This window comes from Zonotrichia albicollis, chromosome 15, assembly GCF_047830755.1.
Source record: "Zonotrichia albicollis isolate bZonAlb1 chromosome 15, bZonAlb1.hap1, whole genome shotgun sequence".
In the NCBI taxonomy this organism is placed as follows: domain Eukaryota; kingdom Metazoa; phylum Chordata; class Aves; order Passeriformes; family Passerellidae; genus Zonotrichia; species Zonotrichia albicollis.
The window spans coordinates 16,887,000-16,907,882 of record NC_133833.1 but is presented as its reverse complement, the minus strand read 5'-3'; the positions used below and the strand labels follow the sequence as shown (position 1 = coordinate 16,907,882).

Sequence of the window (20,883 nt, the reverse complement as noted above, 5' to 3'; positions counted from 1 at the left end):
GGAGTGGATGTGGCACTCAGTGCTCTGAGCTGGGTGACAAGGTGAGGATCAATCACAGGTTGGACTTGATGTTCTCAGAGGTCTTTTCCAGCCCTAATGATTCCATTCTATTCTGTTCTCTCCTTTGAGGCCATTGGATTTTGGAGCACAGTCCTTATCCAAAAGCAGACACCAGATGGCTGGAGTCTGCCAAAGGTAACCTGGGAAAAAGGAAGTGTGAAAACACTGTTTTGAAATATTCAGTCACAAGCTTCACCCTTTTTATGGGTTTTCACTTTGATCTGTCAGTCTGGGAGCTGTAAGACAGTTTGGGGATAATAGCATGGGTGGGGAAACCAAGGTATTGGTGACAAAGGAAGGAGCACACAGGTGTCTGTGCCTCTGCACTCCTGGAGAAGGGAAGGGTGGTGCTGACCCACGGGCTCATGCAGCAGTGTGGGGATGGCAGGGAAGGGCTTCTGGGCTCTCCTGGACCACCTCAGGTACCCTACCCCTGTTCTTTTCCATGTGCCTGGAGGTGAAATTCCCAGCTTCAGCTGTGCACACACCCGAGCCACAGCACCAGACCAAACACAGAGCATTTAAAGCAGAGCAAATGAGAAAGTTACCTCTTTCTGTTGCTCTTGGGGCTAAATGACAAGAACAATAGAGTGAGATTTCCCCAGGTGGACTTTTTAATATCCAAAATGTTGTTTTATTTCCAGTCTCCAAAATGCTTGTACAGATGAGCCCATGTCTGGCATCCATCCATGGATGGGTTTGGCCTGGCCAGCTTGTGCTGCTGCTCTGCTAACACAAATCTCTTGCTGGTTTGTTTTACAAACAAAACAGGTTCTTGCACCAAAACAATGTCAGAGAGCCAGATTCTAACTGAGATGCAGCTGTGCAAACCATGAGGGAGGCATTTGTGCCTGAGCCCTGTGGGATTCCTCTGCAGCTTGGGAGCACAGGCAGAGGGACAAACAGCCAGCACAACCTCACATCTCCCTCTGCAAAGTTGCTTTGATGTCCCTGTCAGAGGAAAGTCCTTACACAAAAATACCTAATAACAAGCAGGTTTAAAAGGAGAACAATTCCTCCCTCTTGCTTCAATTTCCTGATTGTGCAAACTGCTTTCAGCCCCCCCAGCCCCTCTCCCATCCTGAGCGATGCGTAAGCGCGCTCTGGATTATCACAGCATAGGAAATCCACCCCAGGAATTTCCTGCTCCTTGTATCCTGCTTGATAAAGGAAATGGTCTAAGAAAGTTTGGTCTGAGCAGAAGGAGAGAGCAGACCAGAAGAACAATCAGATGTGTTGAGGGCTGGCCGTGCCCCTCCCTTGCTGCATGGAGAAGTTCAGGATGGGGCCATTGCCTTTGTTTTGCAGAGCCTGATCTACACAGAGCACCAGGGCCACAGGAAGCTGGGCAGCTTGCACAGATGCCCTTGAACCAGTTTAAACTGGTGTGAACAAATGCCTTTTTCCGGATTCAGCTGCCCCAGTGGAGGAAATTATCACACCAGCTGCCTGCTGCTGCTGCCTGCCAGCGGTGCCTTCCCGCTGGGAGCATCCCTTATCCACTCTGCTGAAAATGAGCTGGCGTGCTCAGCAAACAGGGACACGATGGGTTTCGAAGCAAACCTTGCTCATTGTGTCTCAGAGAGGTGGGAGCAGCTCCCTGCCAGGGCTGCAGGAGCAGGAGTGGGGACAGAAGGACACTGACATGGTGCAGGATGGCTGGGGACAGCTGTCACCTCACTGCTACAGGTGGATCTGTCACATGCCATAAAAAACTCTGCCCAGTGATAACAATTCCCTCTCTTGCTTGCCCAGGTCTGAAAGATTAAACTGCCATAATGGCAACACAGAGCCAGCCCACACTGTGCTGGTAGCAGGGGCACTGTGGGGACTTGCTTTGGAGAGAGAGAAAATTGCTTCAGAGGGTGTGGGCCAGGACAATCCCAGGGTTAGTTGTCACCATCCCCATCTGGTGGCTTGTAAACCTCCCTGGGGAACCACGAGCAAGACATGCAGGGCTACTGGAATTAGAACCCCAGATCATGTCCCTGTGATGCAGAACCACAGAATGGTTTGGGCTGGAGGGACCTTAAAGCTCATCTTGTTCCACCCCTGCCATGGCATGGACACCTTCCACTATCCCAGATTGGTCCAACCCTGTCCAACCTGGCCTTGGACAATTTCAGAAATCCAGGAGCAGCCACAGCTTGGCTCTAATACAGAAATGCAGGTGCAGAAGCAACATCCCTGTGTGGAAGGTAGATTACTTGATGGTGCAGGAGATATCACAAAGTTTATTCTCAAAGCCTGGGTATTTAAAAATGCCTCCTGTTCCATGAACAGAGAGCTTTCTCTTTCCTTTCACTGCCAGCCTGGTTCCAGCCCACACCAAGGGCTGCCTTGCCCTCTGCCTGCTGGTGTCACTCGCTGCCAGCAGTGCTGGGGCTCCCAGCCCTGCAGCTCCAGGGGCACTGTCCTGGCTCTGAAGGCACAGCTCCAGCCTGCACTGCTCAGCAGCATCACGTGCAGTGTGCCTGTGCTCCAGGAGTGGGGCAGGGGGAGGCCACACTGTCCTGGCTGGCTGCTGTGCAGGCCTGCAGACACAGGCTCAATAGTCCAGAAATCAGGGCTGGAGGAGGAGGCTCTTAATCCTGAAGGGAATGGATGCTCTGTGTGCACATCTGAAAGTACAGAAAAACAAGGTGTTAATGACATTGGCAAAGGCTGGGCTTGATCATACAACCATAGAATCACAGAATACCCTGAGCTGGAAAGGACTCTTAAGGATCATCAAGTCCAACTCCTGCACAGACACCCCAACAATCCCACCCTGTGCCTGAGAGCATTGTTTAAATGCTTCTTGAACTCAGACAGGTTTGGTGCTGTACCCACTGCCCTGGGGAGCTTGTTCCACTGCTCAACCACTCTCTGAGTGAAAAACCTTTTCCTGGTATCCAACCTGAACCTCCCTTGACACAGCTCCAGCCAATCCTTCAGATCCTGTCACAGGGAGCAGATACTGGAGCCCTCTGCTGCCCCTCAGGAGGACACTGAAACCCACAATGAGCTCTGCCCTCAGTCTCCTCCACTCCAGCTGAACAAACCAAGTGCCCTCAGCTGCTCCTCTCAAGGCTTCCCCTCCAGACCCTTCCTCATCCTCATGGCCTCCTTTGGACATTCTTTAATGGTTTAATTCCTTTTTTATATTGTGGTGCCCAAAACTGCTTGCAGGACTGGAGGTGAGGCTGCCCCAGTGCAGAGCAGAGCAGGACAATGTCCTCCTGGCCCAGCTGGTGTCCCCCAGGACACAGTTGGTCTTTCCAACAGAAGTGATTCAGTGACCCATCATACTGTGGGAACAGCTTCTCCAGCTGGTCTGGAAAGAACCGAGGAGGAAAAGCGGCGCCTTCCCTTCAGCACAAAGAACTCCTTTGTGCCATGGCCCTGTGGGAGCCTCCTGTGGCAATCCAGGCCCCACCTGCCCATGCAGTGCCCCTTGCCCTGGTACCTTGCAGCTCCTGCTGCCATGCCTGCAGCCTGTCCCGGGCCTGCCTGTTCCCCATGGCCGCCGACTGCCGGTAGTGCCTCAGCGCCTCCGCCAGGTCCCGCTGCACTCCCAGGCCCTGCTCGTAGCAAACGCCCACGTGGAACCTGCTCTGGGCATCCTGGCACAGCAATCACAGCAAAGGAAACAGGGTTTTAGCACCTTCTTCAGAGTTTTCTTTTTGGTCACCTTGCTAAGTTTACTGCTCCATCCCCCAGGCTCTGTCTTCAGTAGTTTAGTCCCCTGGAGAGAAGCATAATGTGTGGCTCTGCTCCTTCCTATCCCTTTCCAATTAAATTCACTGATTTCCCTTCAACACCCAGGGCTGTGGCAGGGGAACAAAGGAGCAGCTGGCTCTGCAGAGCATCCCAGTTGTCTCAGAGGTCAGAGCTGAGGTGCCTTGGGCAGCAGTGACTGCGCCACATCCTGATCCCACCCAAACTCCGAGCACGCCCTGAGACTGCCCTAAGAGAGTTCAAGCCCAAGTCTTGTAAAAACATCACAAATGGCACTGAGGTACTTGCTGCCAAGGGTTGGGAAATTCCCCTTTAACACAAGAGTGCAGCACTCTCCTGCTCAGCCTCACTTCATTCTATTCCAAAAGAAATCTCAGGCAGCAGAAATGAAGTAAATGAAGCAAATATGCACTAGAGAAAAAGCACCTGAACCACTTGGATATATGTAACTGCTGGGAACAAACTGGAAAGCAAAGGTTGGCACTGCAGTGAAGCCAAATCCAAACCCATGACATGTTTATGTGTCAGCTGTGTATTTTATCCTTGAGATCCAATGGGAGACAAAGGGTCTCAGAGAGCAGGAAAGCAGGATGACACTCCTGAAGACATTAAAAAGACTGCACAGACTTGTGGTCACACAGACCTTTCCAGCAACAAAGCCAGCAGCACAGCCTGAAGAGTGTGACTGCCAGAAACATGATCTAAACAAGGCTTTCCAAAAAAAAAAAAAAGAAGAAACAGAAAAAGACCCCAAGTAAGTAGCAAGTTTTAATAAAGCCACTAGAAAAGAACATATTGCAAGTGTTGCTGTCTAGGATGTAGCTGGTAGAGGCAAGTGAAAAACTCAGTGAGTGGGTGCTTTGCAAAATGTTGCAAGTCTCAGCTTATGACAGCAATAAACTCCTTTAGAGATGAGATAAACACGTTGAAGGATTGGCACTTCAGCTGTGACAAGAGATAGGGTTCAATCAGGAGAGCTGCACCACCATCTCTCACAGGATGAACACCTCAGGGCCAAGCCTGGGGAGAGCCCCAAATTAGCAGGGCAGGAGTGACTGACACCCCTGGACATCTGCAGGTCAGGCCCAGTTCTCCAACAGAACTCTTTATTAGGGGTTTATGTTCTGTGGCTGCATGTAGGAAATCAGGGAGGATAAAAAGTGGGAAACAAAGTAGAACACAGTTCTTGTGTAGGAAAAACACTTGTCAGAGTTCCCAGCTCAGCTCTAGCAGAGAGAACAACCAGAGAAACGCTGAATCTGTGACTTTTTGTGCTGTTTTCCTTTTTCTGGATTTGTACTAAACTATGTTGTCCTTGCTCCATCCATGCCAAGAGTTCTTTCAGCCAACTAAACATCAATTCCAAATGCAGGGTAATGGGAAGTGAACCTGTCCATGGAGCCCTCCTCCCAGGAAAATGGGGACATCCCATCCCAGGGAGCCACCACCAGCCTGCCCTCAGGGCTGAGCCCCTGAAGCATCCACAGCATCAGAGCATGGGGAAGGATGCTCACGGTCTGAAACTCTGACCAAAACATGCCAGGGGTGCACCTGAGGACCTGCAGTTACCTGCCAGATTTTGTGTTGTTAAGGCATTACCAGTAAATGCCAATCATCTGTTTAATGGGATAACTCAATGTGATGTTGTTGAGCATAAAGCTCTGACTCCAGGCTGGAAAAAAGGAGCCAAGGATGAAGCTTAGGAGAGATCTTTAGCAGATTTAGAACTAAATGCTGTGTACTGTGATGTCTGAGCTGCTTGTTACTTGCTGTGGCAAGTCAGGCCTTGTCCCAGCACACTGAGAGTGTCTCCATGCTGGAAAAAGGGTGAAAACCCAAGTGGCAAAGTTTACAATGATGTAAAAATGACCATTCAAAATGGTCAAACTTACTATGAAGCATTAATTAAAGATCTCACACACCTAAGGAATGGGCAACACAATCACGAAGGAAACAGTGCTGCCAAATGCAAAGTAGTGCTGATAGGAAGAAATTTGGGTATCACACTGTGATAGTTCCCTGAGACCATCTCATCAGTGCTCAGTGCCAGGCAAAGGGCAAGCAGGGCTAGGAATTATTGGAAGGGAATGCAGAACAAAGCAGAGGAGCTCATTATGTGAGATCCATGGCATACCTCCATCCTGAGTCCACTTTTAGTCCAAGCATCTTAAAATGGTCAAAGGAGAATTAGAAAAATAGACAGAAGACTGACAAGCAAAGTAGAACAGCTTAACTACATGGAGGCACAAACTAAACCAGCACTGCAGCCTGCAAAAGAAATGACTCAGAGAGGACACACTAAAGGGCACCACAACCACAACTATTAGCCAGCAGAAAAGGCAATAGCTGTTCATTATTTTCCATTGCACAAAAGCTGTGGGAACTGCAGTTAAAATGAACAAGTTCTTCAGGAAAAAAAAAAAAAACCCTGGCCATTACAATGCAGCTGAAAACAAGGGGACAATGGCAAGAAACAGAATTGTGGGATGCAGAAAGCTGGCTGCAAGACATGGGATCCACATTTGTGCTCCTCTAAATGCTGGTGGGGGTTCAGGAGAGTGCTGTCCCCACACTGTGGCACTGCCCTTCAAGAAGGAGAAGCCTGGGCCACTTGGGGAAAGTGCATGCAATAAGATTCTTGGGGATCTAACATGAGCTGTGAAGAGAAACAGCAAAAATGGGGGAAGGCTGAATGGAGATTCAAGTGTTTCAGTATGTTAAAGGTGCTGAATTTAAATATAAATCCAGAAACAGTCTTTTCATCCTCTCTATAAAAGGAGAGAAACAAAGGGCCAATTTTGAAGAACAGATTTGAGGTAAACACAATGAAGTTCTCCATGTGGTGCAGTAGTGAAAGATTTTGACTGAAGAGGGTGTAGATGCTCCATAGTGGGAAAGCTGCACAATGCTGGAGGCTGGATACAGGCCCTGGTGCTGTAGGAACTCCTGCAGCCCAACAGGGCTGTCTCTGCAGGGTCTGTGCCCAGGGCCTGTCTCCTCCCCAAGAGGCACCAAGGCTCCACTCTGTCCCTTCACACTGGGCAGTAAAATCCTGACACTCCCGTTTCCAAGAAACCCTGAAATCCTCCACCTGCAGGTCCCAAGCTGAGGACAATCCCTGGCAGAAGGAAGGATTACCTACCCCACTGTTTGCTGCCTGCAGCAGGTACTTCAGACCTCTCTTCTCCTGAGGCTGCAGCCCCCTCATGTAGAACACTCCAAGATAAGCCTGTGCCTGCAACAAAGCCACACGGTCCAGATCAGCCAGGATTTTAATTATTCGGTTTTTTTACTGATTTTTCAAGCTGCTGGGGTTACTGTGGCAGTGTGGTGAGGACCCCGCCTGTGCAGGGGCTCTTGGGAGAGCCAGGGCTGCCCTACGAAAAACCAGCATGACTCAGTAAACACAAAGAATTCACATTTGAGAGCCAGAGTATCATTCCAAACTCCTGTGGGAGTCAGAGCCAGGGAATGGTTCCCACTCATGTCCTGTCCCCAAGATCCAGCAGATGCACCCTGTGGCCAGTGAGCTCCAGGAGGCACAGGCACTGCAGCCTGGCATTCCCAGGGTGAGATGGCACATGCCTAAATGCATCTCCTGGAGGGGGAAAGGAGGGCAGGAGACAGATCTGCACAGATGAGTCATCTCAGAAAGCCACAGACACAAAACAAGGATCTGTTCTTGCTTCAAGCACTGGAAGTTCCTCCAGTACAGTGACCTGTACTCTTGGAATTGAGAGGAGATGAAAACTGAGCTGTGTTTTCAAGCACAGATGAGCTCTCCCAGGCAAAGGTTTAATGTAAGAGCCCCACTGACAACAGCCAACCAACGTGTGGCACAGTGGCTCTGTCTGCAGGCAGGGCTGTCTCCCAGACACTGTCAGGAACATACACAGACAATCAGAGAATGGTTTGGCTCAGAAGGAACCTTAAAGGTCCTCTAGTTCCAACCCCCATGCTGTGAGCAGGGACAAACGCATTGGAAGGCTTTCCCTTGCAGTGCTGTGGCTCCAACCCTTCAGTCAGGGCTCTCTGACCTAGGGACACCCACCTCTGTGATGCCAGCCCCTGCTGCTTGCTCCAGGAGTGCCACAGCCTTGTGCTGCCTGTGCCAGGGGCTGCCAGGGCTGTGCTGCAGCAGGTACCTGGCGTAGCGGTACTGGGCCATGGGGTGATGGCTGCTGGCTGCCTGGCAGTAATAAAAACCTGCCTGAGAGACACAGAGAGAGAGAGAAACCAGCTGATGCATGCCCTGAACATGACATGGCTCCCTTCAAGCTTCACCTCTCTGGTTAGACCCATCACAAGCTGCATCCCTCCCACAGCAGAACATCAGCTGGCTCAGTGGGACAATGAGTACCCCCGAGTCCTGGAACCACCCTGCCCGAGCTGAAGGGGTGGCACTGGGCCAACCATGACTCAAACCAAGCTGCTTGTGCAGCTCTTCCCAGCTCCAGCAGCTGCTGGCCAGCTTGCACTAGGTGGCAGGCTGGAGTTACAGGAGCCAAACTGGAGATCTGAGAAGCCCTGGGATGTGCAGCGGTGTCTTAAATACAGCAACATGACAGGTTTCTCCTTGGAACCCCGCTGGGTGCTGGTAGCACAGCCTGTGCACCTGGAGAACCCTCAGAAGCTGTGGGAAAGGGATCTCAGAGCACCTCTCTGAGGGGATTGGTGACACTGAAAGCAGCTCTGCACAGCTGCAATTTTTATTATTTCCAGCATTTTCTACTGAGCCTTCAGAGCCTGGGCTCTCCCAGGCTCCCCAGGGAAAGGGCACAGCCCTGAGGCTGCCAGAGCTCCAGGAGCCTTTGGACAGCATTCCCAGGGATGCACAGGAGGACTGTTGGGGTGTCTGTGCAGGGCCAGGAGCTGGATCAGTAATCCCTGGGGGTTCCCTCCAGCTCAGGACATTCCATGACTTTCCCAGCCATGTAAAAGGAACAAATCTCCAAGCACCCAGCACAGATCCCTCTCCAGATGTGTGCTCCCACTCCCACCCCCAGGCAGGCCCTGGATACCTTCTCCAAGTCCTTTTCTGTGCCCCTGCCGTGCTCGTAGCACAGCCCCACGTTGAACTGGGCTTTGCTGTAGCCCCGATCTGCCGCCAGCTTGAAGCAGGTGAAGGCCACCCGGCAGTGCCCCGCCCTCATGCTCTCGGTGCCTGAGGAAAACACAGCCCAAGGCATGGAAAACAGGGAAAAGCACACAGCCACAACCCAGCCTCCAATGCAGCAACCTCCCCCACAGCCACTGGGCCTTCCTTGGCTCACACCAAGTGCTCTGGGCCACTTCCAGCTGGCTCACCAACCCTCCTTCCACAGTTTCCATAAGAAAAATGGCAACACTGCATTTTAGGGATTTTTCTGGGCTCGTGGCAGAGAGGGATCACAGGCTAACACAACGTATGGCTCACACAGAAACAACTTGCTTTTCAGTGCTGCAACTAGTGGTGTATATAGGGCAGGGACTTTTCTTAGCTCATTGCATCTTCCTTCTGCTTTTCTTAGAGTTGCAATCCTGCAATTGCTTTTTCAGCTTGCCAGGAAAACCGTGAGCTCAGACAATAAAAGAAGGATACAAGGATATGACATCTTGTGTTGCAAAAAAGACAGAGATGGCTTAATTTCCAGCTACAGATGTCAGGACAACAGTGCAGGCTTCAAGCAAGCCTGGATTGAAATATGCTGAGATAAATCAGGTGGCACGATGGGACAAAGGGCAATAAATCTCTCCAAGCACAGTTAAAATTGCTGAAAGGAGGCTTCAGCTTGGGTATTTGCCATCCCTGCCTTCTCACAAGACCTGCAACCATTTGGAGGTCCTCCAAAATGAGAAACCTGTGGTTTAAGGGCAAAACAAAACCAACTCCACATTACCAAGGATATTCAATGCAATGGAAATATCAATTCGGAAAATCTGCTGCAATTGGAAAGCGGCTTCCTCTAAATGCCCTCGCTGAGCAGGGTCACCCTGAGGAGTCAGAGAAAAAAGCTATTAAAGAGAGCTAAATCATATCAACCCTAGAGGAGATGCTGGCTTGGAAACCAAGCAGTGAGACCTGTTAGTATGGCAGTTCAGTCATCAGGAGGGTGAGGTCATGTGTACACAGAAAACCCTCCCTGTCCTACACAGCCACCTCGTTGGGGAAGCTGTATGGACACTGCTGCCCTGCCCCTGGCCAGGGAGCTTGGTGCAGCCTCTCAGGCACCAGGAGACTTTCAGAATTCAGCAAATACCTCACCCTACTCAGCAGTCTGCAGCTCCTCTGGAGGGGCAGCGCAGGGACAGCTCTGAGCTCTGAGCTCTGCTCTGGGACAGGGACACACCTAGGGAGGGCTGAGGCTGGGCCAGGGCAGGGCCAGGCTGGATTTGGGAGAAGGTTCTCCCCCCAGAGGGTGCTGGCACTGCCCAGGGAATGGGCACAGCCCCGAGGCTGCCAGAGCTCCAGGAGCCTTTGGACAGCACTGCCAGGGATTGTTGGGGGGTCTGGGCAGGGCTGGGCTGGATGATCCTCGTGGATGCCTTCCAAATCAGGATATTCCATGATTCCAAGATAACTCCCCCCTCCAAAAATAACATTAGCCCTTGTTCCCTCTGCCACACTGTGCCCAGAGCAAAGTCCCTGCCAAAACACCCTCACACCTCTGCTTTACCCAGTGCCAGCTGAGCTGCCCCCTGAGCTGCACTGGGCACTGCCCAGTGCTGCTGAAACCCTGCAGGGCACAGCAAATCCTTCCCTCCTGGGCAATGAACAGCCTGGGACGTGGCAGGAGGCTCAGCCCAGCTCCACACCCCGAGTGTCACTGAGTGGCAGCAGAGCTCAGTGCACACAGGGAATGTGGAAAATGCCCCTTGGCTTAAGGGGCCAAGCCAGGTGCAGGGCCCCTCCCTGAGCTGCTCCATGAGCCAGCTGCAGGCTCTTCCTCCAGCCCTGCACAAGGGGCACCTCCCAGGATGCAGAGATCCATGCTCACCCCCTCAGCAGATCAAGCAAACTCCTCCTTGGTGCCTTTTGCAGGAACTCACTCTGCTAAAAGCTGAATTTACCTCACTCTGCTCACAGTGTCCTTGAGCGATTGCTCAGCCGAGTGATTATCTTAAAAATGGAATTATTTGCATCTAAGATGTGAATTGCAAAAAATTGGCAGGTTTAATCACAACAAGAACAATAATATAATTTATGGCCTTGTGACTCTCGAGCTGATGCACTCTCTTCAAGCCCCAAGTGCTTCCCTCTTTACCAGACAAGAGCCAGCCCTGATTTTGCAGCATTTGGAGTGACACCACCTTCTCCAGTCATGGGTTGTCTGGTAAACACCAAAATAGCAACAGCATGTAATCACCTAGTGAAAGATTGCATCAAAATGCATATACACAGCAACACACTGGTGCTGCTGAATTGATTTTTTTGTTTGGTTGCTTGGTTTGGTGTTTCTCACCATTTTCCTTCAGTGCTTCCCTGCCAGCAGCCCTGTTACACAGATACATCAAAGGATGGGGATGGCAGTTTGTAAATCCTGGAATTTTCTGGCTATAGCAGAGGTCAGTATGTCCCATCTCCTCTTTTTTCCCAGTCTTGTGTGTGAGTGTTGCTCAGGCTGTGCTTGGGTAGCTCTGGGATGTGTTCCTGCAGGGAAGGTGCAGACACAGGGGGTGGAAAATGAGACCTTACCTTTGCACTGTGGAGAACTGGCCCCACCCTGGAGCTCACAGGGATTTGGAACTCCCCTGCATTAAAAACAAAATCCAACAAAAAAGCAAAGTTAGCAGTGCTGCATGTCTGCCTCTTCTCATCCTCTCTATTTCACAGCTCTTTCCTAAATATCTGATCTCCCATTCAGTCAGGGACATCAGGAACAGCAGGAATCCCAACCAATCTGACCTTTGGAGCAAGCTCTGGAATCAGCCCTGTGGCTGCAGCTCCTCCAGAAAGGCCCCTGGTTTTGATATGAAGACACCAAAAGTAGAGAATCGTCTGCTTCTCCTAAATGTTCCAGTAACTTGTAATCACTGCTTTAAACCCCTGTGCTTCATTTCAAATTAAAGTACTCCTACTCTGGGTTTCTGCTTCCAGGCACTGGCTCTTCTAGGTTTTTTCTTCTTTACTAAAAAGCCAATTCCTCCTTTTGAAAGTCCTGACACGACTAATCAGCCCCTCTTGATTCCTGTCTGTGATTCTAAAAAGACTGCACCATTCACATCTTTCAACTGCAGCACTTTTCTGCCAGCCTTGCTTAATTTTATGACTTTTTGCTCCTATTTCTGAATTTCCAGTGGGGTTACTGAGGTGCAGCCCCTCTCAGCAGCGTCACAGGAGGGGTGACATTGCCTCCTCCTGCCCAGTTTGCCTGGATCAGAACTGCTGCAGCTCCCAGCTCGCCCAGCGCATCACACCCAAGCCTCAGCTGAGGTGCTGCCTCCCCATGTCCTTCTCCAGGGGATTCCTCTGCAGGACACAGCCCTGCTCCTGTGCCAGGGGGTGATCAGCCCTCTCAGGCACACTGGGACAGCCACTTTGTCACCAGCTCCAATCAGAATTATCTGACAGAGCCTCTCCAGCCCGAGCTAAGGCACCTTGCTCAGAGGGGTCACAGTGGCATCACTCCTGCCAAGGGGACAATGACCTCACAAAGAGGACACAGCCTGAGGCTGAGGATTTTTAACCTGGGTGCCCACAAGCAGCTGGATCCCACAGGACATTGAGCTCCAGGTGCTGGAGCCTGGACCACTCTGAGCCAGAGCTGTGCCCTCCCTGTGCCTCCCTCTCCAGCTGTGTGAGAGCCAACACAAGTGACACAAAATGTCCTTTTAGGGCCTGATTCCTGGCAGTGTTTGGCTCCAGGAGCAGCAGCAATGAGGTGTGCAGCAGGCAGGAGTGCTCCTTGCAGTGCCTGTGCTGTACAGCATGCAGGGAGCCATGGCCTGTGTGCCAGCTGCAGCCTCATTATTCCCAGACAAACAATTCCCCCCTGGCTGTATTCAAATGTGTGTTATCTCAACAGGCCCCACTCACCCAACAAGCAACATCACTGTGGCAAACATGACTTCTATGCAGCATTCCACCTAAAGTAGTATAATCTGTGAATTTATTAGTTGTGCTTTCTGTTTCTTTGCAGAGCAGGCATCAAATTATCTGATATTTCTCACTGTAAGGCTCTATCGTGTATCTCCCTTGTGATGTAATTTGGGTTTTTGCCACACAAACAACTGCAAATCCCATCGAAAAAAAATGGTCTGTTTTAAGAATTCTCCCACTACTTGTTTAAACAGCATTAGTACATCCACACTTTAAAGAAACTGTACATTTTGCATGGGTGTCTACTCCTGAATCAGAGACTCCTCATTTACTGTGAAAATGTTGGAATTTGGACAAACCACTGAACCGTGAAAAATAAACAGCACTAATTCTGAATTCTGTCAGCTTGCAGAAGCATCTTGTGCCCCTCTACCATGGAAAGCCCTCCTCACTCAAATCTCCACAGATCAGGGTCACCAATTCCAGAGAATATCTGGAAAAAAGCACAGGGACCAACCTACCCTGACACCGAGCCCCAGTCCTGAAGGATCAGAGTCTCCCAGGATGGTTTGGGCTGGAAGGGAACTTAAAACTCAGCCAGTGCCACCCCTGCCATGGCAGGAACACCTCCCACCATCCCAGACTGCTCCAAACCCTGTCCAACCTTGGCTTTGGACACTTCCAGAGATCCAGGGGCAGCCAGAGCTGCTCTGGGGGACCTGAATTCCCTCAGAATCACCTTTGAGGCTGGGCAAGCTAAATTATTCTTCAGGTTATGTTTAAAAGATGGGAATATCACAGCTGGAATTTTCTGTGCAACTCTATTTCTACTCCTTCAAACCCATGCTATGATGCAACATGACTGCACATTCTTTTTTCCATGCAGCCTTGCAGCTTTCAGTGTTCTGGATGCCCAATGCTCACATCTTCAGCAGTTCATAAATATTTTTGTCTCTCTTCACTGTTCATCCTGGACTAATCAAGTGTTGCTCACAGCTAGCTCCAAATGAGGAATTAATAATCTTCTCGTAGACAGCCTAGATTGCTCATCCCAAAACATCCAGGAGAACGAAGTCACAACAAGAGCTGGCCAAAATCCAGCATTTCTGCCTCATGGAAAATTTCACTGTTTCCAATTGGTTTCATTGTGCTTTGAAATGAAAACACACTTTTGCAATGTCTGTAATCTCGGAATTGAAATAACGAATTTTACAGTTCTGCCAGGGGTAAAATACAACTCCCCAGGGCATCATTCAGCTGCTGTAACACTGAGACTGGCTGTAATCACCTGCTTGCTCACTCTGTGCCTTTAACTCCCAGCAAAAAGCCTCTGAGTGAGGCAGAAATTGCATGGGAAAAAATAAGATGTGAACACAGAGCTGGTAGCAATATCTAGAATGCTACTTAAAGCAAGTTTTAAGTTAATTTCCTGAAGTTTTCTTTTCGAACAAAGGAATAGATTTTGTTCATATTGTGCTCCAACAAAATTGGAATGGCTCTTGTGGAAAGCTGAGATGTTGGGACCCATCCCACAGATCTCTGCCACAACAACAGCAGATTGTCACTGCACAGGGACACCAGCACCAGCAAGTGTGGAAATGAACTGAAACACCCAGAGAAAGGGGAAGGACATGGAATTCTCTGCAGAAGATCCCTTGCCATTGCTGGCAGCAGCCAGGGTACATTCTGCTGCACTCTGAGCTCTGCTCTCTCATGGCAAGGCTTTGCTACCAGATTCCCCTGCATCATCTGCCAGGCGTCTGTCCTTCCCCTCCTTCTGCTCTCCCCAGCTTCCTGCTGCATCCTCATTTTGCCAGCCTCACCCTCTTTCACTAGCTAAACACCAGGGGAAAAAAAAAAAACCTGTACCTCAGGCAGGTTTTTCTGTAGAAAGCAAAATGTAGTGAAAGAAAGGCATCATCAAGCTTCACTTTCCGTGGAAAGATTCCCAGGACTTCTCACATGACAAAACCCTGCATTTTTTCAGGCTTTTCAGTGCAGATTACCAAATCTCTTCCCTCTGACTTTTCTCCATAAATTCCCACAAAATGGAGGCACAACAAAATGTGGAATGTAACCCGAGGACTTATGTAGAGAGCAAAATCAAATTATTTCTGACATATATTATCCCTGACAAGTGACAGTTGGAGATGCTTGGGCAGAAAGGGTGAGGAGCAGGGATTATAAAGTCACGCTCTCCCTGGCAGAACTTTCCAGCAATCAGCTGTTCTGTGATCTGAGCAGGAGGCTTGGCTGGACCAATTAAGTCTCATTTCAATGTGTAATTTTACCTAATCACTTCTTGGAACCCACTTGTTTTTCTGGCCCGTAGCAGCGAGTTCCACAATTTACCTGGGCACTGGCCAAACACAAAATGCCTTTTGCTTTTTTCCAAACTTGCCACCTGACCCTTCTGTGCTGCCTTTTAATATCAGCATTATGAAAAAGCCTGTCCCTATTCACTTTCTCTCAACACTTTTGGTTTCACAGAGCACCAGCACATTCTCTGCCACTTCCTTTTTTAAGCTGAAGAGTCAGTCTGTGTTTGGATGTAATTGTCTCCCTGTCATCTTTTCTCTGCAGTTTTGTCCCTGTTTTTCAGGCACTGTCTTTTCCTTAAGTGCTCCAGACATGGCTGCATCCCAGACTCACATGAACCCACAGCACAGCCTTGTCCTCAGCTCCTTCCTTCACCATAATTAACATTTAATTGGCCTCACTGCTGCCGAGCACTGCCTTAACCTTATCAAAAGCACATCCACAGTGACTTCAAATGTTCCCTCTGCAAGACAATTATTAATTTGACACTCCTAACTCTGTGTGTGTATTTACAGCCACACTCCCCTGTGCACACTCGTTTAACCCACCTGGGGATTACCCTGGCTTTGGTTCTGTGCAACCTTTGCCTGTGACTTTCAGATTTGACTGTCCTGAAGAATTTTGTACCATTTGCTGCTTCTGCTGCCTCGTTCATCACCTCTTTTTTCCAAGTCACTGCTGACTGTGCTGAGCAGAACAGGTTTAACAAAGGACAGGGGAATTCTACAGCAATGGCTCTCCACTCTGAAAACTTTCTTGTCCAGCCCAAGTGTAACCCCTCCATGTTCCCTCATACCAGCTTTAATTCTTTAGATAGCTTTGGTTTAGGTCCTATCTAGATGATTTTCAGAAAGCTAAAAGCTGGATTATCTTGCTCCACATGCCTGTTGACTTCTCCAAAGAAGTCTTAATAGATTTACAACTCTCTCAAGTCTCTGTAAGGGAGCAAAACGGCCTGAGAAATGGCTTCCTAAATCCTTCCAAGACCTTTGATACAGCCCACTCATCCCAGCATCTGACACCCCTATCCTGTAACAGAATTTCTATCAAATTAGAATCACCTTTTTTGCAGTTCTGTGCCTTAAACTAACAGCCACCCACCCCTTTTTAAAAGCCAAGCTGTGCAATCTGTGAGTGCTCATTCCCCTGGCCACGGAGCAGGTTTGAGCACGGGATTACAGATTGTTCTTGGAGGCTCAGTGATCTCCCAGCTTCTGAAGAACATCTGAACAAAGACCACGTGGCCTTGGTGACTTGTCACTGTTCAATTTATCAGTTTGCCCAAAAGCTCTTCCTGTTGACTCTCAGTAGGAGCTGTTTGTCAGACACACAGGCTCTCCAGGACGTTCAGCTGTGCCAACTGCCGGCACTGCTGTCTCCACTTCTTCCCACCACTCCTCCCAGAGGTCCATGTCCAGTCACCTGCCAGTGCTGGAGTGCTTCTTAATATGCTCCAGGCTAAAGCAGATGGGTTAAACAGTCTAATTGGCAGTTTAGGTAAATTAACCTGGCTGTTTTCCTGGAGTTAATTAGGAGACATGGAAACAAAATGCTTCATTTGCCAACTGATGGGAATGGTAACCTCTGGCAGGAGAAGGTTTGATAAGCAGTGATGGGCAGTAGCTGAAATCAGCACAGAAGGAAGCCAAAATTCTGAAAGCAAGCAGAAAATGGGAAACAGCTCCAACCTTTTCTGCAGCACCTTCATTATTTAAGTTCTGCTCTGTGAGGGTGCTGAGGCCCTGGCACAGAGAAGCTGTGGCTGCCCCTGGATCCCTGAAGTGTCCAAGGCCAGGCTGGACAGGGCTTGGAACAGCCTGGGATAATGAAAGGTGTCCCTGCCCATGGCAGGGAACAAGAAGAGCTTTCAGGCCCCTTTCAACCCAAACCAGTCTGTGATCCTGTGATTTAGCCAACATCTGTGGTTGGTTTCCTGATGTGCCTCTTCTACACCACTACTGAATGTTGTCCCCTTGCCACCTGTTCCAGCAGGCTTCCTGCTTCCAACAGCCTTCCTGAGGCCATTATCTGTGTTTCTATATCTAGTGAGCTGTAGGCCTCATCTGATCTTCCTTGGTGTGACTTTAAATTCCCTATGTAGGACACGCTTTCCTGGGCGAGACTTCAATTTTGTTGGAGTCTATCTTTCTATTTTTATAAAACTCATTTTAATAATGTCTTTGATACCTCCTTCCACTGTCTTATCTATGGCATAAAGCTCAGAAATGCATCCTCATCTTGCAGGAAGGGAATAATTCCTCCAGTTTCACACCATGTACACCAGTCTCCCAGATCAATGGTGCAGCATCCTCCTGAATCCTTCTGGCTGCAAACATCTGTCCACAGTAAAAGAACAGGACTGGATGCTGCAATCAGTCTGCTAAGGCAGAGCACTGTTGGGAAAGCTGTTGTCACCTGCAGTTACAGCACAGCCTTGTCTCTGCCTTCAGGAGGTTTTTTCCTCCTGTCTCTGGACCCGGATTCATCTCTCTGAAATTTGCCTTTCCACTCTCACCTGCCTCCTGTAATGTCAATAAATGGCTACACACTCCTTGGCTCCAAGCCTGCCTTGGAGGAACTCCCAGGTCCTTCTGCCAGAGTATCCTGCCCCGCAGCACATGGCACATACCTGCTTCTGCCCAGGGCTGCCTCTCTGCTTGCCCCGAGGGGATCCCTGAGGATGAATTCTCTGCTACAACCTCCGGACTCGATTTCTGCAGGATCTGGGGGCCCAGCTGCTCGCCAGGACTGCTGCTTGAGGCTTCAGTCACCACTGTAACACAGAACACAGTGTCTGCTCCAGGTGACAACACCGGGCTGTGCATGCACTCAGTGTTCTCTGACCAGACAAGCAGGAGGAAAGTTCGTGCAGCAGAATCCAGAAGGGAAAACAAAGGCAAGGGCACACAGAGTGGGATTACACCAAACCACTAAGAACCAGAGATTCTCCTGACACTCTCCCCAGGGCCTGAGAGTGGCCCTCAGCCTTTCCCAGCCGTACTGAGCACAGCCCGAGGCAGGAATCCCAGCCCAAGCAGGAAACCCATCCGGCCGCCCCCCGCCGCCCTCCCGGGCCCAGCCGCTGACCTGCGGGCTGAGGGGGCAGCGGGGAGCGCCAGGGAAGCCTTCGCTCTGTCCGGGCGTCCTGCAGCGAGCGGAGCCCCGCGATCTGCCGGAGCAGCTGCAGCAGCAGCGCGCCCACAGCTCCCTGCGGAGAGCGGACACGGTCAGGGAACAGCCCCGCTCCTTCTCCCGCTCCCGCTTCCCCCCGCTCAGCTCGGGGATCCCCCCAGGTGTCCCCGCGCTGCTCCTCACCCAGGTGACGGCCTCCCGCACGGAGTAGCGGGGCACCAGGCCGGGCAGCGGCTGCCGCCGTCCTCCTCGCTCCGGGCCATCCTGACACGCGGGCGCCCTGCAACAACCGCACACACAACACGGGCGCCGTGAGGCCGGGCCGCGCCGCCGGCCCCGGGACGGGGGGACGGGGACCCCCGAGCCGCACTCACCGCTCGGGGCTGCGGCCGCGGCCGCCGCCCAGCCCGGGGGCACAGGCGGGGCGGGCGGGAGTGGGCGCGCAGCGGCCCCGGCCCAGCAGCAGCAGCAGCCGCCACATCCCGCCCGCCCCGCCGGAACGCGCGGGCCACAGAGATGGGCGGGCGGCCGGGCACGGCGGGGGCACGGCGGGCCGGGGCTGCGGGCACGGCGGGCACGCAGGGGACAGCGGGGACAAGGGCGGCTACGGGGAGGGCGGGCGGAGCGGCAGCACCGCCACGGAGAGGGGATCCACCGGCACGGGCAGCACGGAGCGAGCACAGAGCGGCCGCAGCACCATAGAGCGCGCGTAGAGCGGCCCCGCCGCCATGGAGCGCGCACAGAGCGCCGCCCCGCCGGGAGGTCCCGTGTGGGCGCTGAGGGCGCGGGGGTCCCGCTCCGCAAAATGGGGAATGTGTAAAACATTTCTAAGAAAATGTGTTCACCGGGGTCTGGTCTCTGTGTGCTTTCCAGCCTCATCAGCAAGAAGGGAGATTGTGTCCGTGAAACAGCAGCTCGCAGCTCTAACTGATGTCCAGGTGTTCCAAAGACCGATTGCTTGTTGGTAGAGTCACCTTGCAAATGACGCTGACATTTCAGACTCAGAAATAGTTAACAATTTGTCCAGAGTGTAACACGCAATGAGAAGGGGGTTATGAAACAGAGCGCTGCCTTTTTGTTGCAGAATGCGGAATAAATTAAAATTAAGGAAGGATGTTTTTTGGTGCTTGATCTTTGTATGCTTTCAAGCTGTATCAACAAGCAGGGAGATTTAATCCCTGGAACAAACAGCATCTTAACAAGCTCTAAGTGATGTCCAAGTGTTAGAAGGACAAATTACTTGGAATTGCCTTGCTGAGGTTTAGGGCTGGACACATTTCAATGACCTCAGACCCCAGGGAGGTTGAGGAAGCTTGTAAAGAAGGATGTACCACTGATGGTGGACACAAGGCAGAATTTATAGGCACGAGAACATTTTGCAGAACCCACAAGATAAGGAAGAATGTGATAAAGCCAACTCAGCAGCTAGGCTGAAGTCAGCTCCGATTGGGTAGAAGGTAATTCCAGCAGGGACAGGTCACAACCACTGACCCATGGCCCAAGAAACCACTGACCCAAAAGAGGAGAAGGACTGAGCCTGGGACTAATTAGCATGAGAAGCGAGAGACTCATTAAGCAATAGAAAATAGAGTACTAATTAATAGGAGAACTAGGTGACATGTAGCCAGTGAACACTGATGCTTTTGTTTGCTAAAATGTAAACTAAATAAATCAAATGCCTCGGCTCCGTGTGGATCAGCCTCTTGCACAGAGGACAGAACCTGTTTTGGGCTAACAGGGATCCCTGGGGATCTGCTGTTGTGTGGGATGGGGGTAACTCCTCAAGGAGGGCAGGGATAGGGACACACCCCAGGCTTGTCATACCCAGGTTGTTCCTGCGGCTTTGGGGTGTGTGTGAGTGCTCCCTGAGCCCTGGGGGTGACAAAATACAGGAGCCACCTCAATAGTGGGGAGTGCTGAAGGATTCCTGTTATTGCACTATAAACTGCTAAAGTGCCTTTTCCTTACCCAGAGCTGCACCCAACAGAGACCATACCATGCCAGCCTGAGAAAAAACCAGTTTCATGTCCTCCTCACCCTGGGTTTCCACCAGGAGATAGAATATTGTCCTGCTCATTCCAGCTAAACACTTTCATTTATTTCTTTGTTCCATAGGCACAGAAATTCTTGGTCATTCCAGCTTGGTCTCTTTCTGGAATGTGATGTTTTCTGTGCTGGTAATTCCTGTTATGAGCTCAGGATTCTTGTTCAGTATTAGCTGTGGTTTATGCTTGAATGGCTGCAGGTTTAATTCCAACTGTGGAAGATCCATAATTGCTCTCCTTCATCAACCTAAACACTTGCTCTAAATTACCAAATTTCTCTTGGTGTTCCACAGCCTTTTTTTTTTTTTTGGTAGTGTCATATGGGACACAAATCCTTTATCCTTTTCACCCCAGATTTGGCTTAATAGTGTAATTACAAAGTCATTTAGTTGCCTGTTTCACTAAATGTGTCTGTAATTGTCTCATGTTAGTAGACTGGTGTTTGCTAAGCTACTACAGTTTGTTTGGGGATGAAAATTACATGCAAAATAGAAATATCAGCATCTCCACTCTATAATCTTGCCTTAATTTTCTTGCTCATCAGGTTGATACCACTAATTAATGCTCCAAAAACTGAACCTGCATTTG

General features: G+C 50.5%; 1 protein-coding gene and 1 long non-coding RNA gene across 3 annotated transcripts in view; one reads left to right on the top strand and one right to left on the bottom strand.

Moving 5' to 3' along the window:
* Positions 1-651: 651 nt before the first annotated feature.
* Positions 652-18,921, bottom strand: DELE1 (DAP3 binding cell death enhancer 1). Its single transcript, XM_074551915.1, has 11 exons — positions 18,625-18,921; positions 18,434-18,530; positions 18,206-18,326; positions 17,748-17,891; positions 11,456-11,511; positions 9,660-9,753; positions 8,802-8,944; positions 7,832-7,990; positions 6,923-7,015; positions 3,509-3,665; positions 652-2,681 (listed from the first exon to the last, which is right to left on the bottom strand). Exons 1-11 carry the CDS (start codon positions 18,729-18,731, stop codon positions 2,362-2,364), a joined length of 1,491 nt encoding a protein of 496 aa, XP_074408016.1. The 5' UTR covers positions 18,732-18,921; the 3' UTR covers positions 652-2,361.
* Positions 17,879-20,883, top strand: part of LOC141730905 (uncharacterized) — a 51,066-nt gene continuing 48,061 nt past the window's right edge. For both annotated transcript variants that reach the window (XR_012582761.1, XR_012582760.1), the window contains exon 1: positions 17,879-18,014. This is a non-coding gene — a long non-coding RNA (uncharacterized LOC141730905). The remainder of the gene's footprint in view (positions 18,015-20,883) is intronic.

Excerpts from the sequence above, each read along its gene's own strand:
- DELE1 (XM_074551915.1), bottom strand. The coding sequence starts at position 18,731 with ATGTGGCGGCTGCTGCTGCTGCTGGGCCGGGGCCGCTGCGCGCCCACT. Across the intron at positions 18,531-18,624 it reads CGCGGCCGCAGCCCCGAGCG|GGCGCCCGCGTGTCAGGATG; the intron begins GTGAGTGCGGCT and ends CGGTTGTTGCAG. Across the intron at positions 9,754-11,455 it reads CAGTTCTCCACAGTGCAAAG|GGTGACCCTGCTCAGCGAGG; the intron begins GTAAGGTCTCAT and ends CTGACTCCTCAG.